The sequence below is a fragment of the Cryptotermes secundus genome, unplaced genomic scaffold (assembly GCF_002891405.2).
Source record: "Cryptotermes secundus unplaced genomic scaffold, Csec_1.0 scaffold548, whole genome shotgun sequence".
In the NCBI taxonomy this organism is placed as follows: Eukaryota; Metazoa; Arthropoda; class Insecta; order Blattodea; family Kalotermitidae; genus Cryptotermes; species Cryptotermes secundus.
Window position 1 is genome coordinate 275,538 of NW_019732380.1, and position 25,051 is coordinate 300,588.

General features: G+C 43.1%; 1 protein-coding gene across 4 annotated transcripts in view; it reads right to left on the reverse strand.

The window, feature by feature from the left end:
- LOC111867594 (myocardin-related transcription factor B) overlaps positions 1-25,051 on the reverse strand; it is a 340,472-nt gene that overhangs the window by 171,435 nt on the left and 143,986 nt on the right. For 2 of the 4 annotated variants that reach the window (XR_002843368.2, XM_023857580.2), the window contains exon 1: positions 6,857-8,368. The exons of the other annotated variants lie outside the window; for them this stretch is intronic. Coding sequence is in view for 1 of the 2 variants with exons in the window: in XM_023857580.2 (XP_023713348.1) it covers positions 6,857-6,932 (76 nt within the window). In the remaining variant the exon portion in view is untranslated. Of the gene's footprint in view, positions 1-6,856; positions 8,369-25,051 lie in introns of those variants that run through there. 4 annotated transcript variants of the gene reach the window in all.

Sequence of the window (25,051 nt, forward strand, 5' to 3'; positions counted from 1 at the left end):
AGCCCAACCGGTTAATGCTGTTTAGGGAAATAATCGCTGTTTACTGTGAGAATCATATGGAACACACAAATACACTGTATGGGCAGAATGCAGTATATATAAATTCAGTTCGTACCTCACAGGAAACACATTACGTCTCCATTTCAAACCCCAACCGGTTAATGCTGTTTAGGGAAACAGTTGCTGTTTACTGTGAGAACCATACGGAACACAAACTCTGTGAATCGAATACACACTTTTACTATGCTAAAGCGGGTGGTACATATAGAGCAACTGGTCTTTTAAAGGGTTGAATTCAACAGCCCAATTTCTTCGCCAAAAGACAGCATGAGCTTAGGGCGCAGGCCTGAAATGTCAACACTCCGCTTCACACCCGAGGCTGACAAGTTATCGACTTGCCAGGCGCATGTCGCAACTAGTACAACAACAGAATTCACGGTGCTCGGTACGACAGAATCTAACTCCACGGCTATAGGGCGGGTAAGAGATTGGGACAATTAACAAAATGGTCCGAGTCTTGCGGAGTTTCTTATATACTGGACAGCTCTTACAGTAAGTTGCAGTTAAGTGGAAAAGCAGGTACAAATTTAACTGGTAGGTCATTTCGTTCGCACCTCGACACTACAACACTTTTCCTCCGTTCCCTTAACTCCTTTTATACATTTACCTCGTTCCCTCCTTTCTTGAATAAAATGGTGAACTGTTTATTATTGACTTCCCGCTGGCACAGTTTCGAACAGAGCTGCCATCTGTGTTAGTTCGCGATAACCACTATAGTGTGAGAACGGTGTAATGCATAAATACAAATACATATAATCATAAACCGATTCTAACAGAAGCGACTGTGTGTTAAAGCAGTAATTAAAATCATTTACAAATAAAATGATTACAAAATACAAAACTATAGTATTATCTGCTTTCAATGGATGTGAAACTTTGTCTCCGATATTACGGAACAGACCAAAATTGATGGTGTTCGACAAAATGTGCTGAAAACATTTCAATCTCGTCGGTAGAATATGATACAAGGCTGCAGAATGTCATAAAATTGAAGGCATCATAATATATACTATCTGCTCAATTATTATTAGCATGGTCAAATCAAAGACGACAAGACAGCCAGGACAAGTATCATCCATGGGAGAAACGAAACGTGCATACAAAATTTTGGTCAGAAAATCTTAAGACAATACTGGGAGATTTAAAAGTACATATAAGGTTAATATTAAAATGAAATTAAGATAAATAGGGTTGGAGGTTGTGGACTGGATTAATTTGGCTTAGGTTAGGTACAAATGGTATTCTCTCTTAAACTTGCCGGTTCCATAACCGTCGACGAACGTTTTGGATAATTACCAACCATTACCTTCTCAACACAGCCTACGCACCATGGAGTTTGTTCGTTAGTAACCAGAATAAAATACTAAATACTGCTTCATACTTACAACATATTACCTTCTAATATAATGATTGTGTGACTATGGTAGTTCACATCAGTAGCTAGCGCCGTTCAGTGGCTGGGGTTATTAACTAGAACTATGTGCCAAACTGCACTCTAGGCATATGCCTTCCGTGCCAAAGTCTAAGTCAAATGATTAACGGAAAGACGGTGAAACACATACACCGTAAAAAAGCATACAATCGTTCCAAGGCGAATCACTCCTAACGCTACAGTATATACAAACCCTACAAATCACAAATCGGGGAGCATGCGTATGAGCCATAAAAACCAGCCCTCGCACTGCGACCTTCAATGATCTGTTGTCCTTCCTCTTTGGATTAACCCTTTATTAATCCTACACTTCGAATTAAATGTAGGTCTTTATTTATGGGGGCATCATAAAAGTCACTTGGTTCCATGAAGAACTGACCCAGGTGACGAAACCTTAAATAATCTATGGCCTCACATGTGTGTGGCTGATTCATCTTCTTGTAGGCACCTTTCACAGGTTGGGTCGTCTGTCAGTCCCAGTTTGAAAAGGTGTCCTTTTAGGTGCAGTGTCCAGTAAGTAATCCTACCACTAATCTTAATTAATTTCTGTTTAATTTTAACAGGTCACTTGTTCTTTTGGCAGAGGGTCCTGATATATATCCTTTTGCCCGTTTGAGTCCAGTTGTGGATTCCCAGTGTTTTTTGTGATTTCTGTTAGTCCAGCCCCTGATCGATTTCTTGGCAACTCCAATTGGGATGCCGCAAGCTGGTTCAAGTCCTGTTCTTGCCAGCAGATCTGCGGTTTCATTCCCTGCAATACTCTCCTACTGAGATGCCGCCAGCTGGTTCAGGTCCTGTGAACGGCTGTTCAGATCCTGTTCTTGCCAGCAGATCTGCGGTTTCATTCCCAGCAATACTCTCCTACTGAGATGCCGCAAGCTGGTTCAAGTCCTGTTCTTGCCAGCTGATCTGCGGTGTCATTCCCTGCAATACTCTCCTACTGAGATGCCGCAAGCTGGTTCAGGTCCTGTTCTTGCCAGCTGATCTGCGGTTTCATTCCCAGCAATACTCTCCTACTGAGATGCCGCAAGCTGGTTCAGGTCCTGTTCTTGCCAGCTGACCTGCGGTTTCATTCCCAGCAATATCCTCATGGCCTGGCACCCATATCAGCTGAACTCAGTTATGCCTGGCCAGTTGTGTGAGGGATTGGTGGCAGTCCCAATCGGAAAGTGAATCCAAGCCTAACTAAACAAACATAGCCCACTATTTCGAATTATATCTGAAAAATATGCCCCCAAATCAGTGACTCATTTCTTTGGAAACAATGCGTTCATATATAGCAGTTTCGAGTTCATTAACTTTATGATACTGTTTATATAAAAAGCAAACTTTAAGAGCTTAACACATTTGAAACAGCAAATGTGACAAGAAGGTTTTAAAATAATTGGCAATAATTTCATGTGTTTATCTCCTTTCTTAATATCCCAAATTAAGATTTAAAATATTGTAACGTGTCTGGAGTCCAGAAGAGACACTTCTGTGGAAACGCCAGAATAGACCGTTGCATAATAAACAACAATTGCTCTACTGTAGTTCTAACAGGAATCTCCACGGTTACGACGAATACGCGAAGGTTCCCACAGAGACAACGCGATAACAATGGGTTATTGCGTAGGAAACGCGGAGCCAACAGTGCAACGTCTCCACCGCTATAACAGAGGGTTCGTTACCTAGCAGTGGCCAAGGATAAATAGCCCAGCTTCGACACGAAGCCAGTCAGTCTCGGATCATTCTTCGAAGAAGAGAGCCTCGGAATAGTCCCCGAAGAAGAAAGCTTCGGATCGCCCGTCTAAGAAGTCAGTTTGGAATATCCGTCTGGGTCCAGTATCGCCGGAATATTGTATCGGTTATTGTAAGCCTGCAAGTGCAGATGATTGTGAAGTGTGTGTAATGCGAGCGAAAGAAATAAACTCGCTATATCAAAGAACGGCGTGAACTTGTTTGTAGCGTGACACACAAAACACGCTACAATATATTATGCGGTTAACATAAAAGTCTTCATCCGTAAAAATTCTGACATTTTAAACCTAAAATTTAAGAATGCTATGAAATTTTATTTTTCCTGCATACTGCTCATACAATAACCACAGGGGAAATCCTGGGCAGGATGGGAGACCGTAGCACACAAGCAACCCAGAAAATGTACGCAGAGCGCAACAACTGTGGCGCATGCGCTCTGTAATTGCTGCTAGATCTAATTCGTGGATGTTGGTGTATGATGTTCTCTTATAAATAGTGTAAACCTAATGAATTCAAGCTGGTCACAGTAGCCAAGTGGTCTAAGGCATGAACTGTCTTCCCTCGCTCGGACGCAGGGATCGTGGGTTCGAATCCCACTCTAGGCATGAATGTCTTGTGTGTGTACGTGTCTATTCTGTGATTTTGTTGTCCTGTGTTTAGGTAGAGCCCTTGCGACGGGCTGATCACTCGTCCAAGGAGTCTGTCTGTAAAACTGACCATGAAATTGAAAATCAAGAGGCCAGGGCCCAGGGGGGGGCTGTAGAGTCAGCGAAAAAAAAAAAAAAAAAAAGAACGATTTCAAGCCAAAACACTGATACAAATATTTAAAAAATGTATCTCTCCCATTTTTACATGGCGAACACATCGTGAACGAACTCATGCAAACCATAACTAAGCAAAAGCCTTCAATAATCTTATGAAGATCACTGAGTATGCGCAGTGAATATGTGTTACGAAACGTAGGCAAAGTGTAACAGCACCGGTATATAACAAACTATAAGACTTATAAAGTGTACTAGACATAAAACGTGTTTCATTTTTCTTTGCAAACCTTCCTGTAATGTGGTCGTTATAGCTGTACGATGAAATAAAAGTTTTAAGGACTTTACAGTTTTTTTTAATTCTCCAATATAACTTTTATTCAAAGTCTGCTTATCCTGTACCACGTTTTCTTTGGTGCGTATACACGGAGCCAGTTTAATAACCGCTCACCACGGGCGATCTTTATGGAAGTAAACTAGTAAACGTGTACGATGGACCACAATACGGAAATAGTAAACGGCTCCTTTAAATACACACGAGAGGACAGTCGAGTGACTTGAACATGTCTCTTATGCGTCACCGCAGAACATTAATGGAAGCACTTAATGTGTCTCTGTAATGACGACGGTAATTGTGGCGTGATGTTTGTTTAAAAATTACTCCAATATTTACAAGAACAGCACTGTTAAGTGGGCAGTAACTGACTGAATGAATATAACTGGCAATTTCTATTTCGTACCATACATTAACACCAAGATTCGTTAATATCCCTGAAAATTAAGCGAGGATATTACACAAGGTTGGTATCAAGGACGTCACGCAAAAAGGGTTTCTCGCTTACAATTAAAGCTTACAAGAATAATCAATTTACAGCATAAGATTAAATTAATTAATTCTTGTATCTTACATGTTTACTTCAAATTCAATGGTAACCCGACACGTTTCGACATTCAAACGTCATACACAGGGGTAGCCGTTAAATATGAAAACTGGTAAAACTCTTTCTCAAGGTTATTTTTCAATACTGTATACACAATTAAAAAACTTATTAAAAGTTAGTGCAACATGTGAAGTAACACGTGTTACATCAATTTGTGTAAGATCTTCAAGTTCAAATTCGTGTAAAGATTAATATGTAGGACGGTATACTAAGAGAATGCATGGGATCAACACGCGTTAACAGAAGGACCTATGTCTTTCTGCAGAATATGTAATTATTAGGTTGTGTATACCCCATGTCGACTTTGGCCTGATTGGGAGTACTCTCACTTTATAGTAACAAAAGAGTAGAAATGACGTTATAACGAAAACAGCGTTAATTTATTAATGATAGTCATAGAACTCAACATACATTTTAAAATAAAAATATAAAAACGCAGTCCAGTGTGATTGGTAAATGTTTTTTTTTTTATCTTTCATCATTTACATGTTTCGGTCTGAGAAAACATCTTCAGGAGGACATACCAATACTTGTGGAAACTTATTATTATTATTAGTCTATTTACAAGTAGGTTTAAAACTTTGTTAAAATCTAGAACCAATCTGGTTCGTCTGCTTTATACTGCTTCTCTTTAACAAAGTTTTAAACCATACTTGTAAATAGACTAATTATAGTAATTTATAAATATTTTAATAAATTCATGTACATCGCTGTAAGTGTTAAAGGCTAATATTTTATATTCATGGCATTGTAATAATAGTATTTGTAAATACAGATATAATAATATAATATATAATAATGAACAATTACACTGTAGTAGGAGCTTCCACATGTATTGATGTCTCCTCCTGTAGATGGTCACTCTGACCGAAACATGTCAAGGATGAAAGATTAAGAAACAAGTATCAATCACACTTGGACGGCGTTAATAATCTTTTATACCATTCTTAGTGTGAGGGACCAGGATGAACCAAGTACATTTTAATTACAACTCTTTTATACTATTATTGACATGCTCCAGGATTCAATTCAAAATAATGCATTGTACTCAGTGGAATGAATGAAATCAATGCGAAAACATCAATCACGGTAATTAGGTTGAAAAATAAACTATATGCGGATAATGATGATGGTATTATTTCGTGCAGAGGGCTGTTCGCACTCCTCGGTTTGGTCAGAGCCTAAGTATGAATCAGAATGTTGTCCTTAGCTCATACGTTAGTGCCTGGTGGCGCATCTGTTACAGTACACAAGGGAAGCATGAACTGTGTCATGAAAGAAGCAGCCGTGCTCCACATTAGTTCACTAAGCATGGAACGAACCCTATAACAAAAACCAGGACAGACAGGACTGGAAATGAACATGTATAGCACTAAATTATAAAGAAAACCCGGTGGTACATTAAGGAAATAAATTGTGGGTCCTGATCTGTGGGCTGCACTGCTGACGTTTCGGAGATCCTTACTGCTTCTATTTTCAATGCCAACTTTCCCGTGTATATGTAAGGTGAACTGCTTGTGTTTCAGTGATTCTCACTGTCCACCATATACTTATCGGTTATATCTCCGAAACGACGGCAATAATGAATATGTTTTGGGAAATAACGCCGTGTAGTCCGTTGACAGTCAAATTATGTTTCGGAAGAACACAACGCCTTCATCTTCAGGATCGAAGAATAAGCCGAGCAAGAAGAGCAATCGCATGCGGTATGTTCTTCTAAAACGTCGGTTGACTATCAACGATGCGGCGTTATAATCCAGAAGACAGAACTGTTCATAACCACGGATGTGAGGACCTCAAATGACAGTAACACTGCCTACAACTGCATCGTGTCGTCACCCATAAACATGATGCACATTCCCAGGGATCGCAATTACGGGCTGCAATCTGTAAAGTGGACAGGAACACAACCGCGGGCTTACCTTCACAGTGCTTGCAACGTTTGGTGCGGTCAGCGGTCGAGGACGAGGACGAGGCGGCTCCAGTGCTCACGGGCATCCTGGCGACACGAACAACTTGATATGACGGCGAGTTGGCAGCAGCAAATTTAGCAACCACCAGGAACCATTACAACCACCACTTCTTTCATTATTCTAGTATTCAAAATATACAGAATCGCTCACTCCCTACACCGACCACGATCACCATATAAATCACCAGTCTCAGCCGCAGCACAAGTTCCCAAAACTTCTTCACACTCTCGTCCAAAAGAAATACAGCTGCGATCAAACTCCAATCTTCAACCATACGGATGGAAATAAGATGGTGGTGATACGGATAATGATGACTACAGAAATGGTGCTGAGGCCACGATTCATGAACCATGGCGTCGGTGGCGTCGTGTTAGAATTATCTTCTAAAGTGATTTCTTCCTTATCATGTTTTGGATTCAAAGGAAACGGATCTTGTAGGAGTGGTGAAGTAGTTTCGGACCGGTCGTCGTCTCCTGTAGCACGCGGAGGTAAGGAAGTGTGATCCTCACAATCAAGAGTGGCAATATAAACCGCTGGTAGAGGCACTTCACTATTCCCAGATCTTGTCATTATGAATTCCTTGTCCTCAGCAACCAAATCAGAAGCAATTATTGTTCCCAAATACCAATAGTACCAATAGAATTACACAAGATATTCGCATTTTATATATTTTAGGCCTACACCAACAGGAAATCAGTCCTGACTGCACAGATGTGACGCTCTCGCCTCAAAACGAGAAACAAACGTTTACACCATAGTCCCTCAGCCATTGTCACATTAAACTGCTTATATGTTCCACGTATGTCCAACTTTCGAGTTCCAGCACACAACTTTCCACATTACTTTTATAAATTTCGAATATAAAAGAAATGGAAAGTTTCAGAGTTGTAACTAACAAATTTTTGGGCCAGATGTTTACTTCTCTGTTAGGCCACAATCTGCATGATAAGATAAACTGAGAGGCAGACAGGATTATGATAATCGACGGTATTAATATTCATGTGGCATCTTCAGACGGAGTGACTGCTTCTGGGAGGGGCGTAGCTCACACAACACTTGTGGACCAGCTGACTGTCTTCCTGACATCCCACACTCAGATGGCGACGATACAAATATATAACTACTTCTAATAATATCTTGATGGCCCCCTTCTTTCATTTAATTCGTTTTATAATATTCGGTATATATTATTATTCGTCCACGTTTTTTTCTCTTGCTTCTAAAAAGTTTTCTATTTCTGAAACTTTTGTGCAAAGTTCGTTTCAATCTCTCTCTGTCTCTCTATCTTCCTCTTCTTCACCCTGCGTGCTACTTGTCGAAACTACTGCTTGTGTCGTCGAGTGTAGAAGGATTGAGTGCGAGGGAGCGAGCGTGTGTCTAGTACGGACGTCGTTGTCGTATGCACCGATATGAAGCGTTGAGCTTCTCGCATCTTTCTCAGCGCCCAGCCCGCCACCTCCCAGCCTCTTACTCCTTGGTCATGATGGGACGGATATCTTCCCCTGTAAGACCTCACTGTCGGCTGTTTCCGGAACGACGCTCGGGAGTGTCCGCGACGCTGGCACGCGTCGTCCTGGAATGTTCACTTGGGCTTGTGCCATACCGGGGGCGGCGACGAAGTCTTGTGGGGGTCTCAAAAAACCTGCTTCCGACCCGAACCCGCAACTCTTCGACATTGTTAGTTTAACCTTCTGTTATAGCATCTTTGTTTCCTGACTACCCTTTTCCCTTTACGTTATATGTTTCTATATTTATGGCTGTAATTATTATTTTTGCGGCGAATCTCGTTCAAATGTGACTTCATGGAACAAAGTGTTTCTTGCGACGGTAACAGCCGCTAAGTTAGTTAAGAAATTACTCTGTTTCGTAAAAACTCAGTGGCTCATCAGCACGGCCACAAAGGCAGACAACAATCCCGATTCTGAGGCAGATGAAGTCAATCCATATTTCTACACAATATTTCTGTAATATTCCTCCTCAGATCTGAGCCTAGACGTCGGAAGTGATCTTTTCCATTCTGGACTTCCGGCAAAAATTTTTGTACGTGTATCACTTCTCATGAAAGTGACACACGACCAGCCCACCCTCCTTGATTTTATCATCGTAACACCATTTCAAGGCCGATCACAGTGCCTGCGCGGCCAAGGCATGAACCGTCTTGGACCGCTCGAACATTAGGTTCGTGGGTTCGAATCCCACTCAAGGCATGGATGTCTGTTTGTTGTTCTGTGTAGATAGCGGCCTTGCGATGGGATAATCCCCCGTCCGTGGAGTCCTACCGTCTGGGTATAGATCACGAAACTGAAAAAGCGACCAAGGTCCACAAGGGCTGTAGAACCACAGATACGTAAACAGCATTTGAAGAGTACAGATTATGAAGTTCCTTATTTTTTTATTGCTAGTGGGGTCGCCTAAGTCCCTTGTACTGCGGCCACTTCTGGCCTATTGTACCAGCCCCAGATGATGGGTGAGGGTGATTGTGGAGCAATTGGTGGAATGAAGATTCGCAGGGGAAACCGAAGTACTCGGAGAAAACCTGCCCCAGCGCCACTTTGTCCACCACAAATCCCACTTATCCAAACCCGGGATCGAACTCGGGCCGCCGCGGTGGGAAGCCAGAGACTAACCGCTTGAGCTATGGCGCGGCCAAGTTCCTCATTAAGCCACTCTTACCAGTCCAGTGTTATTTCCAAATATTTTCCTCAGGGTCGTGTTCTCAGCACTCTCAACTCACGCCTTTCCATTAGTCTTCTCCTACGAGTCCAGGTTTCAGAGCCATCATGTTCAAACACACGCTCACTAAAAGTGTCAAGCATTATAAATGCACCAACAAACAATAAGACATCTCGGTGGCTCATTCGCAGACTACTGGACAATGCTTATCAACTGTAAATACTATTTATGATACTATGCACGATGAGCTTGAAAAGATAAGAGTAAAAATGACCGCAGCATATTACAAGTTTCGATCCTGATATTCAGCATAAGGTACAAACGAAAATCACGAAAATCTTCGCTTGAAACTCGAACTCAGCTAATCTGTCGTGTACCGGCCGGACTTTGGAGTTCCCACTGAATAACGTAACTAATTAAGGGCTGGGCCTCATATTCGAGGCACCATCGCCGCTGACTCGTGAAAGTAGCTTACTTGATAGCTCAGTCGGTATAGAGACGGGCTGCGGGCTGGAACGGCAGGGGTTCGATTGCCAATAGTAGAAAATTTTTTCTCTTTGCAACGTCCAGGCCGGCCTTGTGGCCCACCCAGCCTCCTATCCAGTGGGTACCGGGGACGATTTCACCGGAAGTAAAACGGCCAGGACGTCAAGCTGACCACTCACGTCCATTTAGTGCCAAGATCAAGAATGGGGGAGTTACACTTATACTCCCTGTTACGTCTTCTTGGCACCGTGACCGGCAGAAGCTTTAATATTTAACTAATTTTTATGCCTGTTACATTTAATATGTAAAATGTGTCCAAAACTTTTAAAATGATGCAAAAAGCGTATGTGTCGTGGCGCTTTACCTCGAAGATGTGTGTTTCGTGGATTCTGTCAATTAAATACATCCCTTTCGAAGCAGATATGTTTTATGAGTGATGACGGTTATATGAAGATTCCTAAGGGCGTCTAAAACGGCTTTACCCATCGCAATCCTTGGGCTACTCTGGCCAGTGGGCTGCTGTAGGCACAACGTATTCTCCATAGCCTCGTGACCGGAAAACAGTCTCTGTTTCATCGAGATTCTGTTGTATTCCACACTTCAAAGCAGAACAGAAGACCATGAATACTTCAGACGAAATTGGCAACCTCTGTAACGCATACTGACGCCTATCTGTCTGATTTGTATCACTTTACTTCCCTCTGCGCATTCTGCAACACCTGCGGCCGCGTCCCTTGTCCTTCGTTAGTTCAGTGACTCAACTTGATGTTCAAAGAGAAAACAAACCGAATCATTTGCCCCAGTGTTTTGAAGGGCGTTATTAAAGAGTGCGAAATGTTTGGTCTAGACTCCCACATAGGTAGACAAGATCCGGTCATAAAATCTTCTGACGTTGTGCTTATGTCCCACACACATACTCGCGCGCGCGCACACACACACACACACACACACACACGCATAACTTTTAATAAAACAAACATACGTCCAGGGTAAAGCGGGCATAACGACAGTTCATTATGCACATGAATAAGAAACGTCTGTTTAGAATGGGAGTTATTCGTCAGTTTCCGTGACAGAAATTCAAACGTAAGTGGTAAAGCAAGTGTCTCGTAACTTCGAACAAGGCCAAGAGTAACCTTGAATGCGCAGAAGAAAAATTTCAGACAAGGGAGTGCACAACTGGCCGCCTGTCACTTCACACACCCTCGAACCAACCCCCTTGTCTGAAATTTTTCTTCTGCGCATTCAAGGTTACTCTTGGCCTTGTTCGAAGTTACGTGACACTTGCTTTATATAACACTTTACTGCCAACAATAAACGAACACGACAGTAGGAGGCGGCAAAATCCTAAGTGTCATAAGTTAAAACAACTGGCAACACTGCGAGGGATGTGTTTACGAGAAACGCATTTCATTTCATATACCAAGTATACGCTAAAAGAACAGGATCACGCCACCGAAAAAAAAAAACGGGGAACAGGTGGAGATGAGAAACCGGTCCCATTATTATTCGGCAGTGACCATTTAATTTGTGTGAATCTAGAAAGAAACCCAACGGACAGCGCTGCCAAATTCAAGGGGAATTGTTATAAAGTCTCTCTCTGCATGCCAAGTCCATCCCGGTATCACGAGCAACATGGAATGAAGGAAATGTTGGTTCGGCAGTTCACTACGTCACACATGTACATCCGCTCTAAACGTTTCCAACAGTAAAGTTACTAAATGTTTAAGAGTTCTATCGTCCGCGATATAATGCGGCATACTCCGGTTAAATTCGACCGACGTTTCGAAGGAACATATCGCCTCCATCGTGGAAGAGTAAGCCAAGCAAGAAACCAGCATGAAAAAGGTAACAAGCATAACTTTGCTTGCTGTCTGCTTCGTATTGGTTTCTTCCTCTGTTTGCTGTGTATGCTGCTTTCTTGTTTGGCCTATTTTCTATCCTGAAGAAGACAGCCATATGTTCTTACGTAAAGTAAGAAAAGGTATCCCTGTAACAGGCCGTGGAGGCCCATAGGGTTGTGATATGTTGAGGTTCCCACATTTCCTAGACAATCGGCTGACAGATGGCAGTAAATTTGTCAGCCCTACGCGCCGGCCGCCCTTTACCCCCAAGAATATTCCTGGCATTCATTTCTGTTAGAGGCTGAGTCGACCCCAGGGCCATAGTGCGGCTGGAAGGATTAGGTCAACTGAAAAAAAAATCCAATAACCTCATCGGGACTTGAACCCGCGACCTTCCGGCTTGTAGCGTAGTGCCTCAACCAACTACGCTACCGCGTGCCCATAAATTATAATTTATTATATGTTACGGAAATATTAAAAGTGTTTATGGGATCATCAATGCTTGATTCTCAGCTACACACTTCAAAATAAGACACTTTTCATATATTCCTTATCACAAATGTTGATGGTGAGAACTTGAACCAGTTCAAACAGAGTACTAGTACAGCGCCTTCAAGGAGAACATCCGCTCTAATCTCAATACGAGGCGCAGGAGACTTTGCTGTGTCCCTGCTATTCCATTCATTTTAGCCAAAATTTATTAACGACCCCACATAAGCCTTCTTTCCTTGCTTTGTCCCAGTACCGACGAGGTCTTAACAATATTGGAAATGCTGGCATTCTCTCCTTGTTGGAACAGCGAGTAGCCCCTGCTTCTGGCACTGCCTAGCGACGTTATTTAAAACACATAAAATTCTTGCACTCAGGTACTTAGAAATAAAGACCCGAGAGAAATTCCCCCTTTCCCCATAAGATGTAATACGCAATTACTCCGGCTCACCACACGGAGACAGTGTACAGAGCAAGACCTTACGCTACGACAAGACACGTATCTTAAAACAGGAGGCTAGAAAAAACTGCGTAATGAGGACTTTCATAAATCGTACGCTTTACAGAATACTGCGCTAATAGAAACAAGAAGAATGGGATCGGTGAGGCCTGTAGAACGCACGAAGATGGGAAATGTGCACAAAATTTTGATCTGAGAACCTACGGGAAGAGACCATTTCGAAAAAAACAAGTTGATGAGACGGTAAATAAAAATGGATCTCAACGAAACTGTGGGAAGGTGTGGGCTGAACTCATGTGGCTCTGGACAGAGATAAGGGGCCCAACGCCCAACCTCCAGAAGGAAGAGATGGTATGGAATCGATAGGGGCCAGTGGTTGGCTCATGTGAACACAGTAATGAACCTTCCTGTTCCATAAAATGTTAATAAATTCCTGAGCAGCTGAGCGACTAGCCGCTTCGCAAGAAGGACTCAGCCCCACACTGTTTGTTAGTTATGGACAATGCAAAACAACAGTCCCGACAGAATACAGAGAACAGCTTTGGAGCACCTAGCGTAATCATCATATCACTGTAAGTGAAACAGGTGATTCTGTGCCTGTATTTAACTAAAAACCACACCACTAAAACATGGTGGGGAGGAGGTACAGCTCCATGCATTCCTAACCTCGACGGCAGATAGAGGTGAGTGATCATCATACACCGATTCCTGACCCGTCCAGCCCCTGGGGCTGCCAAACCGACTGAGCTATGCACTGTATACACGCAGCATATGGGAGCTCGCATGACACAAAATTTCAGCCAAGCAGGCGAAACATACGGGTGAGATGATGGCATACTCAAATCTTATTTTTGATATGTCGAAGCGAGAGCGCACTCTAGACCGTATTCGGAAGGCATTCGGCTCGAATCTCGACTAGGACATGTGTTATCCTGACTGAAATTGTTTGCAGTTCCTCTCAGTCCCTCAACCCAAATGTCAGGACAGTTACTCGATCGCTTCCTTCAAGATCCTGCCCAATTTATCGGTCAGCCACCATTCGACGCTACATGACCTAGCTGCTCATTGAGTAAGCAAACAACCTCACAAAAGACTGACACTATGACAGTCGCTGAAACACTAAATGAGAGTACACAATACGAGCTACCCACTTCGCTCGGAGCATCAACCGCGTCTGGGTCGCCTAAGCCAGTGGCTCTCAACCTCTGTGAGATCGCGGCCCGGTAAATTCTTTTTTTATAAGACGAGGGCCTGGTATAATTGATGCCAGGGCCCGGCTGTTGAGAAACACTGGCCTAAACTCCAATCAGTAACCGCACAGAAGTCCAACAGCTTACCTTCCAAACAAAAGAAATGTAACTGGTTACAAAAAACAAGATTGTATTCCTTCTGGTATTTAAATCTTAATCTACATCTTAATTTCTTCTCCTGTATTTCTACACAAAATGGTTTCCAATTATATTTGTGTTCCTTCGTACATTCTCCAAGCCTTGCATCTCTTGACCGCTGCATTACATAAACAAAGCTCAGAGCAAAAAAATGCTTGTTTTGGAGCATGAATTCGAAGTAAAGAGGCACTTTCGAAACAACATGTTATGTTTACTCCTTCTTAACTCAGCAATGTTCGTCTACATGTAAACATTAACGCTGCTCTGAAAAGGGTGTCAAATCTAAACTTCGGATCCCATACTACAGTGAACTAGGGACAATACTAACAAAAACTTTACATATTAGACCCTAAATGTTTAGGAATTTGAACTATGTGCCGAATGTTTCATGCAGAAGCTGTGGACTAAACAAACAGAACGGAGCAATCAGTGTCTATCAAAGCCGTTAGGTGTCTCACCCTCCACGCTCTTACTCGTTTCCCTTCTTCGAGCTATAGCACATCCAGAGTTAAGAAGACACTACAGATCTTAACGGGCGGTTCCTTCCAACGTGTCCATCCATATCAACCTACATTTTCTGTCTTCCCAAACTAGGATATCGGTAGGAAAGCCTGAAGGAAAGAGACCACTAGGAAGACCAAGACGTAGGTGGTACGGACTGCTTCGATCTGGCTCAGGATAGGAACCAGTGGAAGGCTCTTGTGAACAGAGTAATGACTTTCGGGTTCCACAAAATACTGGGAAGTTCTTGAGGAGCTGCACAATTGGCGATTTCTCAAGAAGGGCTCAGCTCCATGAAGTTAGTTCTTCCCAAACTAGTGTCCTTGGCCACAAATGAATGGCGCCCGATGTCTATAGTTATTTCTATTTTTTATTAATACATTACCGTACTTAGAACCACAGAATGGGAACAACCGCTATGTAATAGAAAGGAGACGTGCACCCATATAGAGAACACGATACAACATACACAATAACTTCACTACCATCACTCAAAAGGGAAACATAACATAACATCACTTACAAGCAGAAAACCGCCATGTAATGTGTGTATGAAGATTTAAAAAACAACGCAGACTCCCAGAAAAAAAAACCCTCTACTCTACGATATAACACCGCAGATTTGTACTCCACGCTAAAATAAAAGGGAAATTTCTAAATTTAAACTGAGTTATACCGCTATACATTTTATGACTAATATTCGAAAATATAACGAATCACGTAAATTTTAAAGCAATTTATATTAATGATCACTAACATCGACCCACAGTCGGTCTGAACGACGTCAAGGAGAGAGAATTCTTGACCCTACCGGGACTCGTCCAGCTCGTAGCCAGTCCCTATACCGACTGAGCCATCCCGACTCAAGTTAAAGGGATATAAAATAATATTACGTTCGTCTTTCCTTCTGAACTGCAGCATCGGGAGAAGCTGAAATGAGACTGCAACTAGGTTATCATGTTCATACTACACGGACGCGACTGAACCAGCACCGATTAACATGAACATGTGGGTCGGACGGAGGTACCTGAATCGAACCATATGCACCAATGCGTGACGGGATTAGTCATATCAGAGCTAAAATTAACCAGAGATTAAGACGCGACCACATGAATAATGAAACATAACGACAGGAATGTAAGATTTGAGGTTTTCACGGCGATGACTATGAAGAAAGCAGTCTTCTGGGATTTGGCACCGTGTATATGTGGTGTTAACCGACGTTTCGGAGGAACGTATAGCCTCCATCTTCACGGTAGAAAGAAAAATATAAGAAATCCGCAAGCAAAGAGACCGTGAGAACCGGTAAAAGCAGACTGCTTTATTCAACGGTAGGAATGTTTGTAGATGACAATCACTGCACAACAAACTAACACAAACAGCATTAAACCAAATATGACGGTAACTGACATTTCAATCAGTTCCATGCCTTCCATTAGGCCGCTATGGGAAGAGAAACCGATACTGATGATCGATCTATGAAATAAACGACAGACAATCGACAGAACAGCGGAAATAGACAACAAAATGCACTATTAAAACGACAAACGGTATTTCAGCAACCACAGAACAGGTAACAGGCAATGGTTGAGCTTTCCTTAATTAACCAAGCACCAGGCTCTGAAGACGCATGGAGTAGTGGAGGTACAGCGCCACCACTCTTTAACTCGGCAGTAGATAGAGGTAAGCGGTCAGCTTCTCGCCCCGCCCGCGTTACTCCAGGAGAAAGAGGCCCCGGTACCCGTTCGATACGAGGTCGGGTGGGTCCCGGAGCCGGTCTAGACGCTGTGGAATAGAGACAAATATTGCCCCTGAGGGGAATCGAATTCGGGCCGTCCAGCACGTAGCCCGTCGCTATACCGACTGAGCTATCCCGGCTCCAATAAACACAGCAAACCTGTTGCCTGTTGGATCCTGATACCGTGTAGTCTTGCAAGTAAATACCGATGTTTCGGAGGACCACACTGCCTCCATCATCAGGGCTGAAGTATGTATGATGAGGTTAGGTGGACACATCAACGGTGAGGCAGTGTATTTTCTATGAGGTTGGTACTTAATCTAAAAACATTAATTACATAAAAGTCAGGCTTGAAAAATGGCCAAACACTGAAAATAAACTACCAATCCCAAGGCGTACGGGAAACATGAACCGAAGAGCTGAAACAGGGAGGTAAGAAGATAAGGAAAAGTGAAATTCGGAGTGTGCTTGCATGTCGCTCCTAAGAAATATGTCCTACCACAAAATTTGACAGCTTCTCACTACTGGAGCCCTCACACACATCTCTAAACGCGCCTTTTCCACAAGAACCGGAGGGATGTCCGAGCGAAATCAATGATCAGTCGCGTGTCTGTCTGGAAACGGCTCCATTTCAATCAGCCGGAAAAAGAGCCTTAGTTCGGTTCTGCGCGCGCAATGAAAATGTTGCTGTGGCCCCGTTCGCATAATTTGTTGCAGAGATGAACACTCTGCAGACTAAGACGCAGTATCATTGCATACGATGAGGCTAGCATATGGACTAATATTTCATTGCAGAAATCTAATGGCTGACTTCAGTAAAGTTTCTCACATAATGCGTTATAAATAATTAGAGGGGCGGAAATAGAATAAAATAGAAGACTGGGTCAACGAACTCATTTCCAACACGTTAGTTATATGTGACATCGTTGCTATGCGATTGAGTAACATTACAAGCGGAAAAATACTGTTTTCTTTACGAAACACTTCTTACAAGAACGCATAGCGTAGCATTAGCCAGATCTGTCAAGACTGCAGGATTCACTTATTTTTTATCCGAATGCCTTCCATAAAGTGCAGGATGTTCGGATGGGGAGCAAATTGAAAATAAAATTGTTACAAACGTCATCACTCGTGAGTACTGCCTGCTGCTGGGCCTTTATTTATGATGGTGGAGGGAGGTGGTAAGGAGTTGAAACACGTCACACAGTTCACTGGTCGATGTCAAAGCTCAACGACTCATCTGGACAAAATTCAAAACATTACTGCAATACAAAAGTGAAACATTTCACAATCTCAGATCTGCGTATCTGATTCTGAAGCAGCCACTTTCACACCCGAATTCTTCAAGGTTTTATATACTCTGGCCGCCTCTGTGGTCTAGTGTTCAGAGATCCTGGCTACAGATCCAGAAGTCCAGGTTAGATTCCCGGCGCTACCAGATTTTCTGAGTAGCGGGTCTGAAACTCGGTTAATTCAGCCTCGTGAGAAAAATTGAGGAGCTATTTCAAGGAAATAGCGGCTCCGGTCTAGAAAACCGAAATTAACGGCCGTGGGGATCCGTTGCGCTAACCACGCTACACCCTCTATCCGCTAAAGTTGGCACTAACTTCGCCGACAAGTGGCTGTCACTCGGTTGGTATAGTTCGCTTCCGGACTACAGGCCACGGAGTTTCTTTACTGTGAAAATGTCTACATGAGGTCGCGACATCTCTGTCGGTATAACAAATGAGCTACGAGCTGGACGACCGAGGAATATGGGCTTGATCCCCAGCAGGGGCAGGAGATTCTTATCTCACTGCATTTAGCCCGGCTCTGGGGCCCACCCAGGGGGCTCATACCTCCAGGGGATATAGTGACCGAAGCGTGAAGTTGACCACTCACCACCTAAAGCCGAAGTTCAGAATGGTGCAGCTACTCGTATACATCCACAAACCAATACGTCATGGCGTCGTGCTTAATTAAACATAGGGAGAACGTTAATTTTCATATCGAAACGTGAGAGATGTACAGTTCTCTACTCTTAAAACCCCGAAACTGCAACGGTATACGATAATACAGTACCACAACATAAACAAGTAAGAGAGACAGACTCAATATATCCAAGGGAAATGATATAACTAAGGAGACCGTTACAGAATAAACTGACACATATATACGTACACCGAACGTTTTGGTTAACAAGAAACACGATGCTTCGGAAGTTTGGTTTACTTCCTCTGCTGGAATTACTGTTTCTTCTGACTTTATGCATCGTTCTGTATTTTATACACTAGAAAACACAACGTTTCGAAAACTGGGTCTGTTTCCGTCCTCAGTTTCTGAAACGTTGTGTTCTCTAGATTCTATAATACCGAATGATGGACAAAGTCCAAAAACCGATCAATTATGAATATTATACACCATCGTCAGGACACTCTGTCGGGTTCACTAGACGGAGCTGATTTCTATCCCAGAACAAGAGCCCGGGTCCAAATCAATAAATGACTTAGACCAGCTTGGTGTCGGGAGCAACTTGTAGCGTCATGACAAGATTTTAGTCCGTCCCTATGTCAGGTGCATCTTAGGGATTCATGATAAGTTTACGGTTCAGTCACTCACTCACTCAGTCCGTTTTGGGGTCAGAACGGGTCTGCCTGCCGCCGAAGTATTGAGCTGTCTTATCTACACATGCTCTCATACCGTGCACAGTCTTACAAATACTCCGTGGCCTGTAGTCCTCAAGCGAACTATACCGACCGAGCGACTTCCGCTTGTCGGCGAAGTTAGTGCCAACTTTAGCGGCTAGAGGCTGTGGCGTGGTCAGCGCAACGGATCCCCACGGCCATTAATCTCCGTTTTCTAGACCGGAACCGCTATTTCCTTCAAATAGCTCCTTAATTATCCTCACGTGGCTGAGTGGACCCCGTTCCCGACCCACTTCTTCTCAGAGAATCTGGTAGCGCCGGGAATCAAACCCGGACCTCTGGATCTGTAGCAAGGAGCTCTGACCACTAGACCACAGAGGCGGTCTCTCATCTGGCAAGTACGTACAAATAAGTGTCCACCCCTGTTAAACGGGGAAATCATATCGCTCTGATAATTAAGAAACAGGTCCATAATGGACAAAGATAGTGTCAAGAGTTTTCGAAAGCAAGACATAACGAAAATCAGTGCAATTTAAATTTTGTGCATAAGTGACGTGGGCCAGAGGAGGACATGATCCAATGCGCAAAATGTGGGCAATTGGTCCAGCTGCCGCGGTCATCACTCCTCAGAGCGCCTGGCTGTCCTCCCTTCCCCTAGCTGGGAGCTTTGCCTGCCACACCAACAGAAACATGTCTCAATGGGCCAAACTTTTTCTTTTTTAACTGAGTAATAGCACTAATTTAACTTTCTTGTTCTACGTAAAATAAAGCAATATTTCTGCACTGCAAATCCTTCCAATAAAAATAGTTGTTTGATGTGACTTCTTGTAAAAATAAAAAGCCGTTAAGATGCTAATTCTTTCTGTCATGTTACTTTGTAGATGTGGGCTGTTACTGCCGATGTTTCGGAGACCCAAACTGCCTCGATCTTCAAGGCGACGACACCTTTATGTCGTCCCTCATAATTTACGCACTGGCTTCGTGTAAAACAGACTTGTTCTGCTTGAGAATTCGTCTCTGTTGTCGAAGCATACTGATGCAATAGAGCGCCTATTTATAACACCTATAAATGTAAGAAACTTGTGATGTTGTAACCATTATTTTTTATATAACTGAGAATACAACGATTTATTCCAGTAAATAGAAATAGCACGTCAACGATTAGGGCTAAGTACAACAAACAGTTCTTTGATAGCGAGAATAAAATAGATTTTTCTATGAATGGAATCACACCTTTTGTAACATAGTAATGGTTCCAAATGGCTGCAAAGCTGCCAAGAATAGCCAAAGCCTTAGTGATAACAAATCTCCTTGCTAATAAATAGAACTTAAACACAAACTGTAATTCATTATCTCAGCAATTACCCAAGAGGCCCGACATCCCAGTCTTGCTATTCCATAGTCTGTTGTTAAAGAAAACAATCAAATCAATTCGCCGGCTGCATGTAGGTGGGGCTTTAAGAAAGAACTAGCTGAGGTTTCCAGTCAAAACTGCTATTACTGAGTGCATTGCTCTTATCCAATATGCATACAGCTGTTGACGGCTCGTTTACGATGTGCCAAAGTAATCTCTCGGGAAACATGATTACACACGCACAAAAAGAAAACCGGCCAGCATCTTACAATGGCAAAAGGTAGGCGATCTGGAAGACTGCAGCATTACCATCACGAGAGGGCTCCAGAAACCAATAAAATGGCTCTGTTTTGACGTCTTTTAGAAAATCGCAAGTTTGAATTCCGTTTGGAGCTCGTTTTACTATTAACAAGTTATTTCACTCATAAAAAAGTAAAAGTAAAGGTATCCCTGCAACAGGCGATGGAGGCCCATAGGGTTGTGATATGTTGAGGTTCACACATTTTCTAGACAGTCGGCAAGGTTGTCAGGCTTACGCGCCGGCCGCCTTCTACCCCCAAGAATATTTCTGGTATTCATTTCTGTTAGAGGCTGAGTCGACCACAGGGCCATAGTGCTGCTGGAAGGATTAGGTCAATGGAAAACTATCCAATGACCTCATCGGGAATTGAACCCGCGACCTTCCGGCTTGTAGCATAGTGCCTCAACCAACTACACTACCGCGTGCCCCCTATTTCACTCATACTGAAGGTAAATGGTAAGCTGAGAGACCAATTTTTTACCTCCGTTTACCAGTATACTCGCGACAAGCCAGTTAAGGAATAAGGGCATTCTACACTGAAGGTCTTTTTACCATTTGAAGCATTCTACCAAGCCTAAATCATATTTAAAAATCCAGTTCTAATTTCTGAGAAAATAAACTGAGTCTTGCAGAACTAGTGTTTTTTTTTGACATTTTCCATCATCTGGTATTCTACAGAATAGAAAATAAGACGTTTCGGAAACTGGTTAGAATCTACAAACTGCGTCTTCATTACAAAGTCCAATTTGTAAATGCAGTATCATGACACAATCGATATCTTTGCTCAACAGTCTAGGAAACCCATAAATGCATTCTGGGAGGAAAATTAAAATAAGGAGTACATATACTCGTAGTTACCACGGTGATTCAAAGACAAATATGCTGGGATATTATTACCCAACTCACAAACATTTTGGACGAAAATCCATACGTTTCTGAACAATATACAGGGGAACCTCACTAAATTGGCATTTGTGATAATTCGCAGAACTTTTTTATGCATTGCGACGTCCAGCAGCTGCAGTGAAATTAAGATAAAAAAACTAAAAAAACGCTTGAAACAAACTCAGGAGCAATGAAGAACTGCAGTTTTATCTTGAAGGAACAGACGAAGACTTTCATTGATCGTCTGGAGCTACCCCGAGTGATATTCGTGACTGGCTTAATAAGGAAGAGGGCGTCGGATACCAAAATCTCACCGAGGAAGAAATTGCACAAGCAGAAGAAGGCGGTCCAAATGAAGAGGGCGAGGGAGATGTGTGAAATTCAAATTTTCAAAAACGAAAAAAAAAAAACACTTGGGTTCCATCGACAGTTTTGTGGACTCTAAACCTCAATACAACGAACGAATATTAGCTAATGCTGAGGGAAATGAGACAGGACGCAGTAAAGAACAGTACGAAACAAGAACACAAACCGAAATAAGTGCATTTTTAAACACGGTCACAATAATACTAAGTACGTAGTAACACCGCTCTTCTCCAACCCGCCTTTGCTTGTATCAGCGCAGTCGGAATGGTGCTATCCCTGCTACACCTGTTTCTACCTTAGGACAGTGTATGATGGCTACTGGAAGTTGTCCTCACAGATCAAACTAAGGAAGATCGGTATAGGTACGGGAAACTAGCTGGGTCGGTTTGCATGAGTCTCAGGGTAGCGATGCCGAAGAAAGCGTTTTTCTGAGAGTTGAGCCAATTGACGTTTATTCACCTGCTAATTCACCACACTGTTAAATTAATGTATTCTTAGCTTTAAGTTACAGCGTTACACTATCGGCTAGCTATGTCCCGGAGCGTGCAAGGGTCACGTCCGTTCAGTTCGGAATATTGTGAAAGTCCCTCTTTTGTGGAATGGCTTGCACCCCCACGCCGGGAATTCGAAAGATGGTGTTGACATATACATTTCCATCCCATCTTCCGTAGGAAGCTTGAACGAGGCAACCCAATCATACTGGCCCTCATTCACAGGCAATTGTAACAAGCTCTGACCTGTCCTTTTAGGCGCGTCCGGTTCCCTGTATCCGAGCTAAATTTATGACTGATTGTAAATGTCATAACTCCGGACTTCTTGTTTCTGCCAGAATCTAGAAATTTTCAACATAAACACCGTATTGCACGTCCCAGACGATGAAATACGATATTATAGATCACAGTACATTTCCAGTAATATCGAAACACAAGACTTTTGAAATTTAAATTACCGAGAATTAATTAGAAATAAATTTCATGGTCATCTATAATTATCCAAATAAATAAGGGCTCAGAATGATCAGCGTCAGTAGGCTATTCAACTGTTTTAAGTCTATGTCAAAACTTACATTTTCACATTTTTATGATATTCAATCTAAATTTCAAAATAATGATGTGTTTAAGATCTAAGGTAGGCCGCACACCGGTATGCGTCAAGACATGTAACAGTCAAGACACGATGTCTGCGACATGACGCAAAGAAAGGAGCACAGTTGAAATCAATGATATTATGAAAACCACCGCACACCGGTCGAAGTCATGACACTGACGTCAGTTTCATGCTGACGAATCACGAATGAAGCAAGAGTGAGTCTTTTAGCTCATGTCTTGACGCAGTTGGTGTGTGGCCGCCTTAAAAGCCTGTGACGATAGTACATTAATACAAATATTATGTTTCCAGTCAGCCTTACCGGCCAGCAGCCTTTTACCCCCAGGAAGATTCCTGGTACCCATTTATGTTAGAGGATGAGTCGACCCCAGGGCCATTTTGCGGCTGGAAGGATTAGGTTAATTGAAAATATCCAGTCGATCCCGCGACTTACCGGCTTGTAGCACAGTGCCTCAACCAACTACGCTACGGCGTGCCTCCAGCGGCATTCTATACAGTGACACAGTCTACTAACCCATGAACAACGCACGAACCGAGAGGGAAATACTTTCATTTACACTTTAAACTCCAGACCTGCTGAGAGTTCGTTACCGTCAAGACAGAAATGCGCTAACGTAGCATCCTACTGGACGGCGGTAAGGTCACCCATGCCGGAAAGGTCAAATGGTAGAGTCCAGACTAAGGCCCCCCATACACACAGTTTGGCCTTCCGATCGGCCCTACAGGCAAAACTGTGACAGTTTACCCCCTCCCTTTCCTCCCCATACACGCGCAGATAACCGGCAGGCTTCATGCCACAATCACGGTCTTCCAGCCTATAATGTTGAGTCACACACGTCACGTGCTACGGTCCTGCAGGCAGAACTGACGGACTGACGGGTTTCCCACAGGCCAACAGTCCAAACGATTGGCCGGCCGGCCGCACCACACACGTCAGTTTTGCCTTTCAGTCTTCAACTGTGCAGGACGAACTGGAGGCCAAACTGTGTGTGTATGGGGACCCTAAGAATGACAGCCTGGCCCTCCAGGTTGGGGGTTGGGCATGAGGCTAACAATCTCATCCTGTAAAAAGAACTTTGTTCAGAAACCCAATAACCAGCCTCGGATAAGTTGAGTAGTGAAGACTGGTTGCAGAGGAGGCCAAGGCTCATCCACGGCTGTAGCGCCGAGTAGCAGGTAGGGAGGTATGCGAAGTGTTCACAACGAAAAACATCATAAATATAAAATTCTGAAAGGATTTAATGAAAATGCGTGAAGTGTTTTTCTCGAGTTGGGGCTTTGAAGAAATAATATTCAGGCAGCGTGTAGGGAATTGTTTTCTTTACTGTCTCCTGAATGTCTTAACAGTTTATTGCAAACGGAAAGGGGCTCTAAACAGGTGGTTCTCTAAGCTGTAGAAATTCACATCCGATTGAGAGCGTTTTTTTTTTCTTTGCCTCAGCCCGAACTGTGTTCTGGATAAAAGGATTCCTTGCATCACTAACGTTTTGGTGATCCCTGAGTAACTAATTAAAGGAATTGAATAATAACAGATGTGCACGGAGAGCTGCGGCCATTTCATCATCCCCACCCCACTTCCTCCCCAGACGGCAGAAGCAGCACCAGCACGAAGTTCGCGCCTGACTCACCGGGACCAGAATAGCGTCGCGACGGAGCCTGCAGACCAAGCAATGACGAAATCATTACACCACTCACCGGAAAATGGCACCCTGGGTTAAAAAACAACATATTTTACCACCAGACGGAAAATAACAATTTTTGTTATGATCATACTTAACAGACTTTCATATGAAGAGTACGCTGCTCTGGGTTGTAACGACTTGTAGTTCGCTAAGCGACGTTTCGGAGGAACATACTGCTAGGCAACGACTAGGTAAACACATTCCAGTGGGAGCTAACGCGCGCGCAATAGGACGTCCGCAACTAGG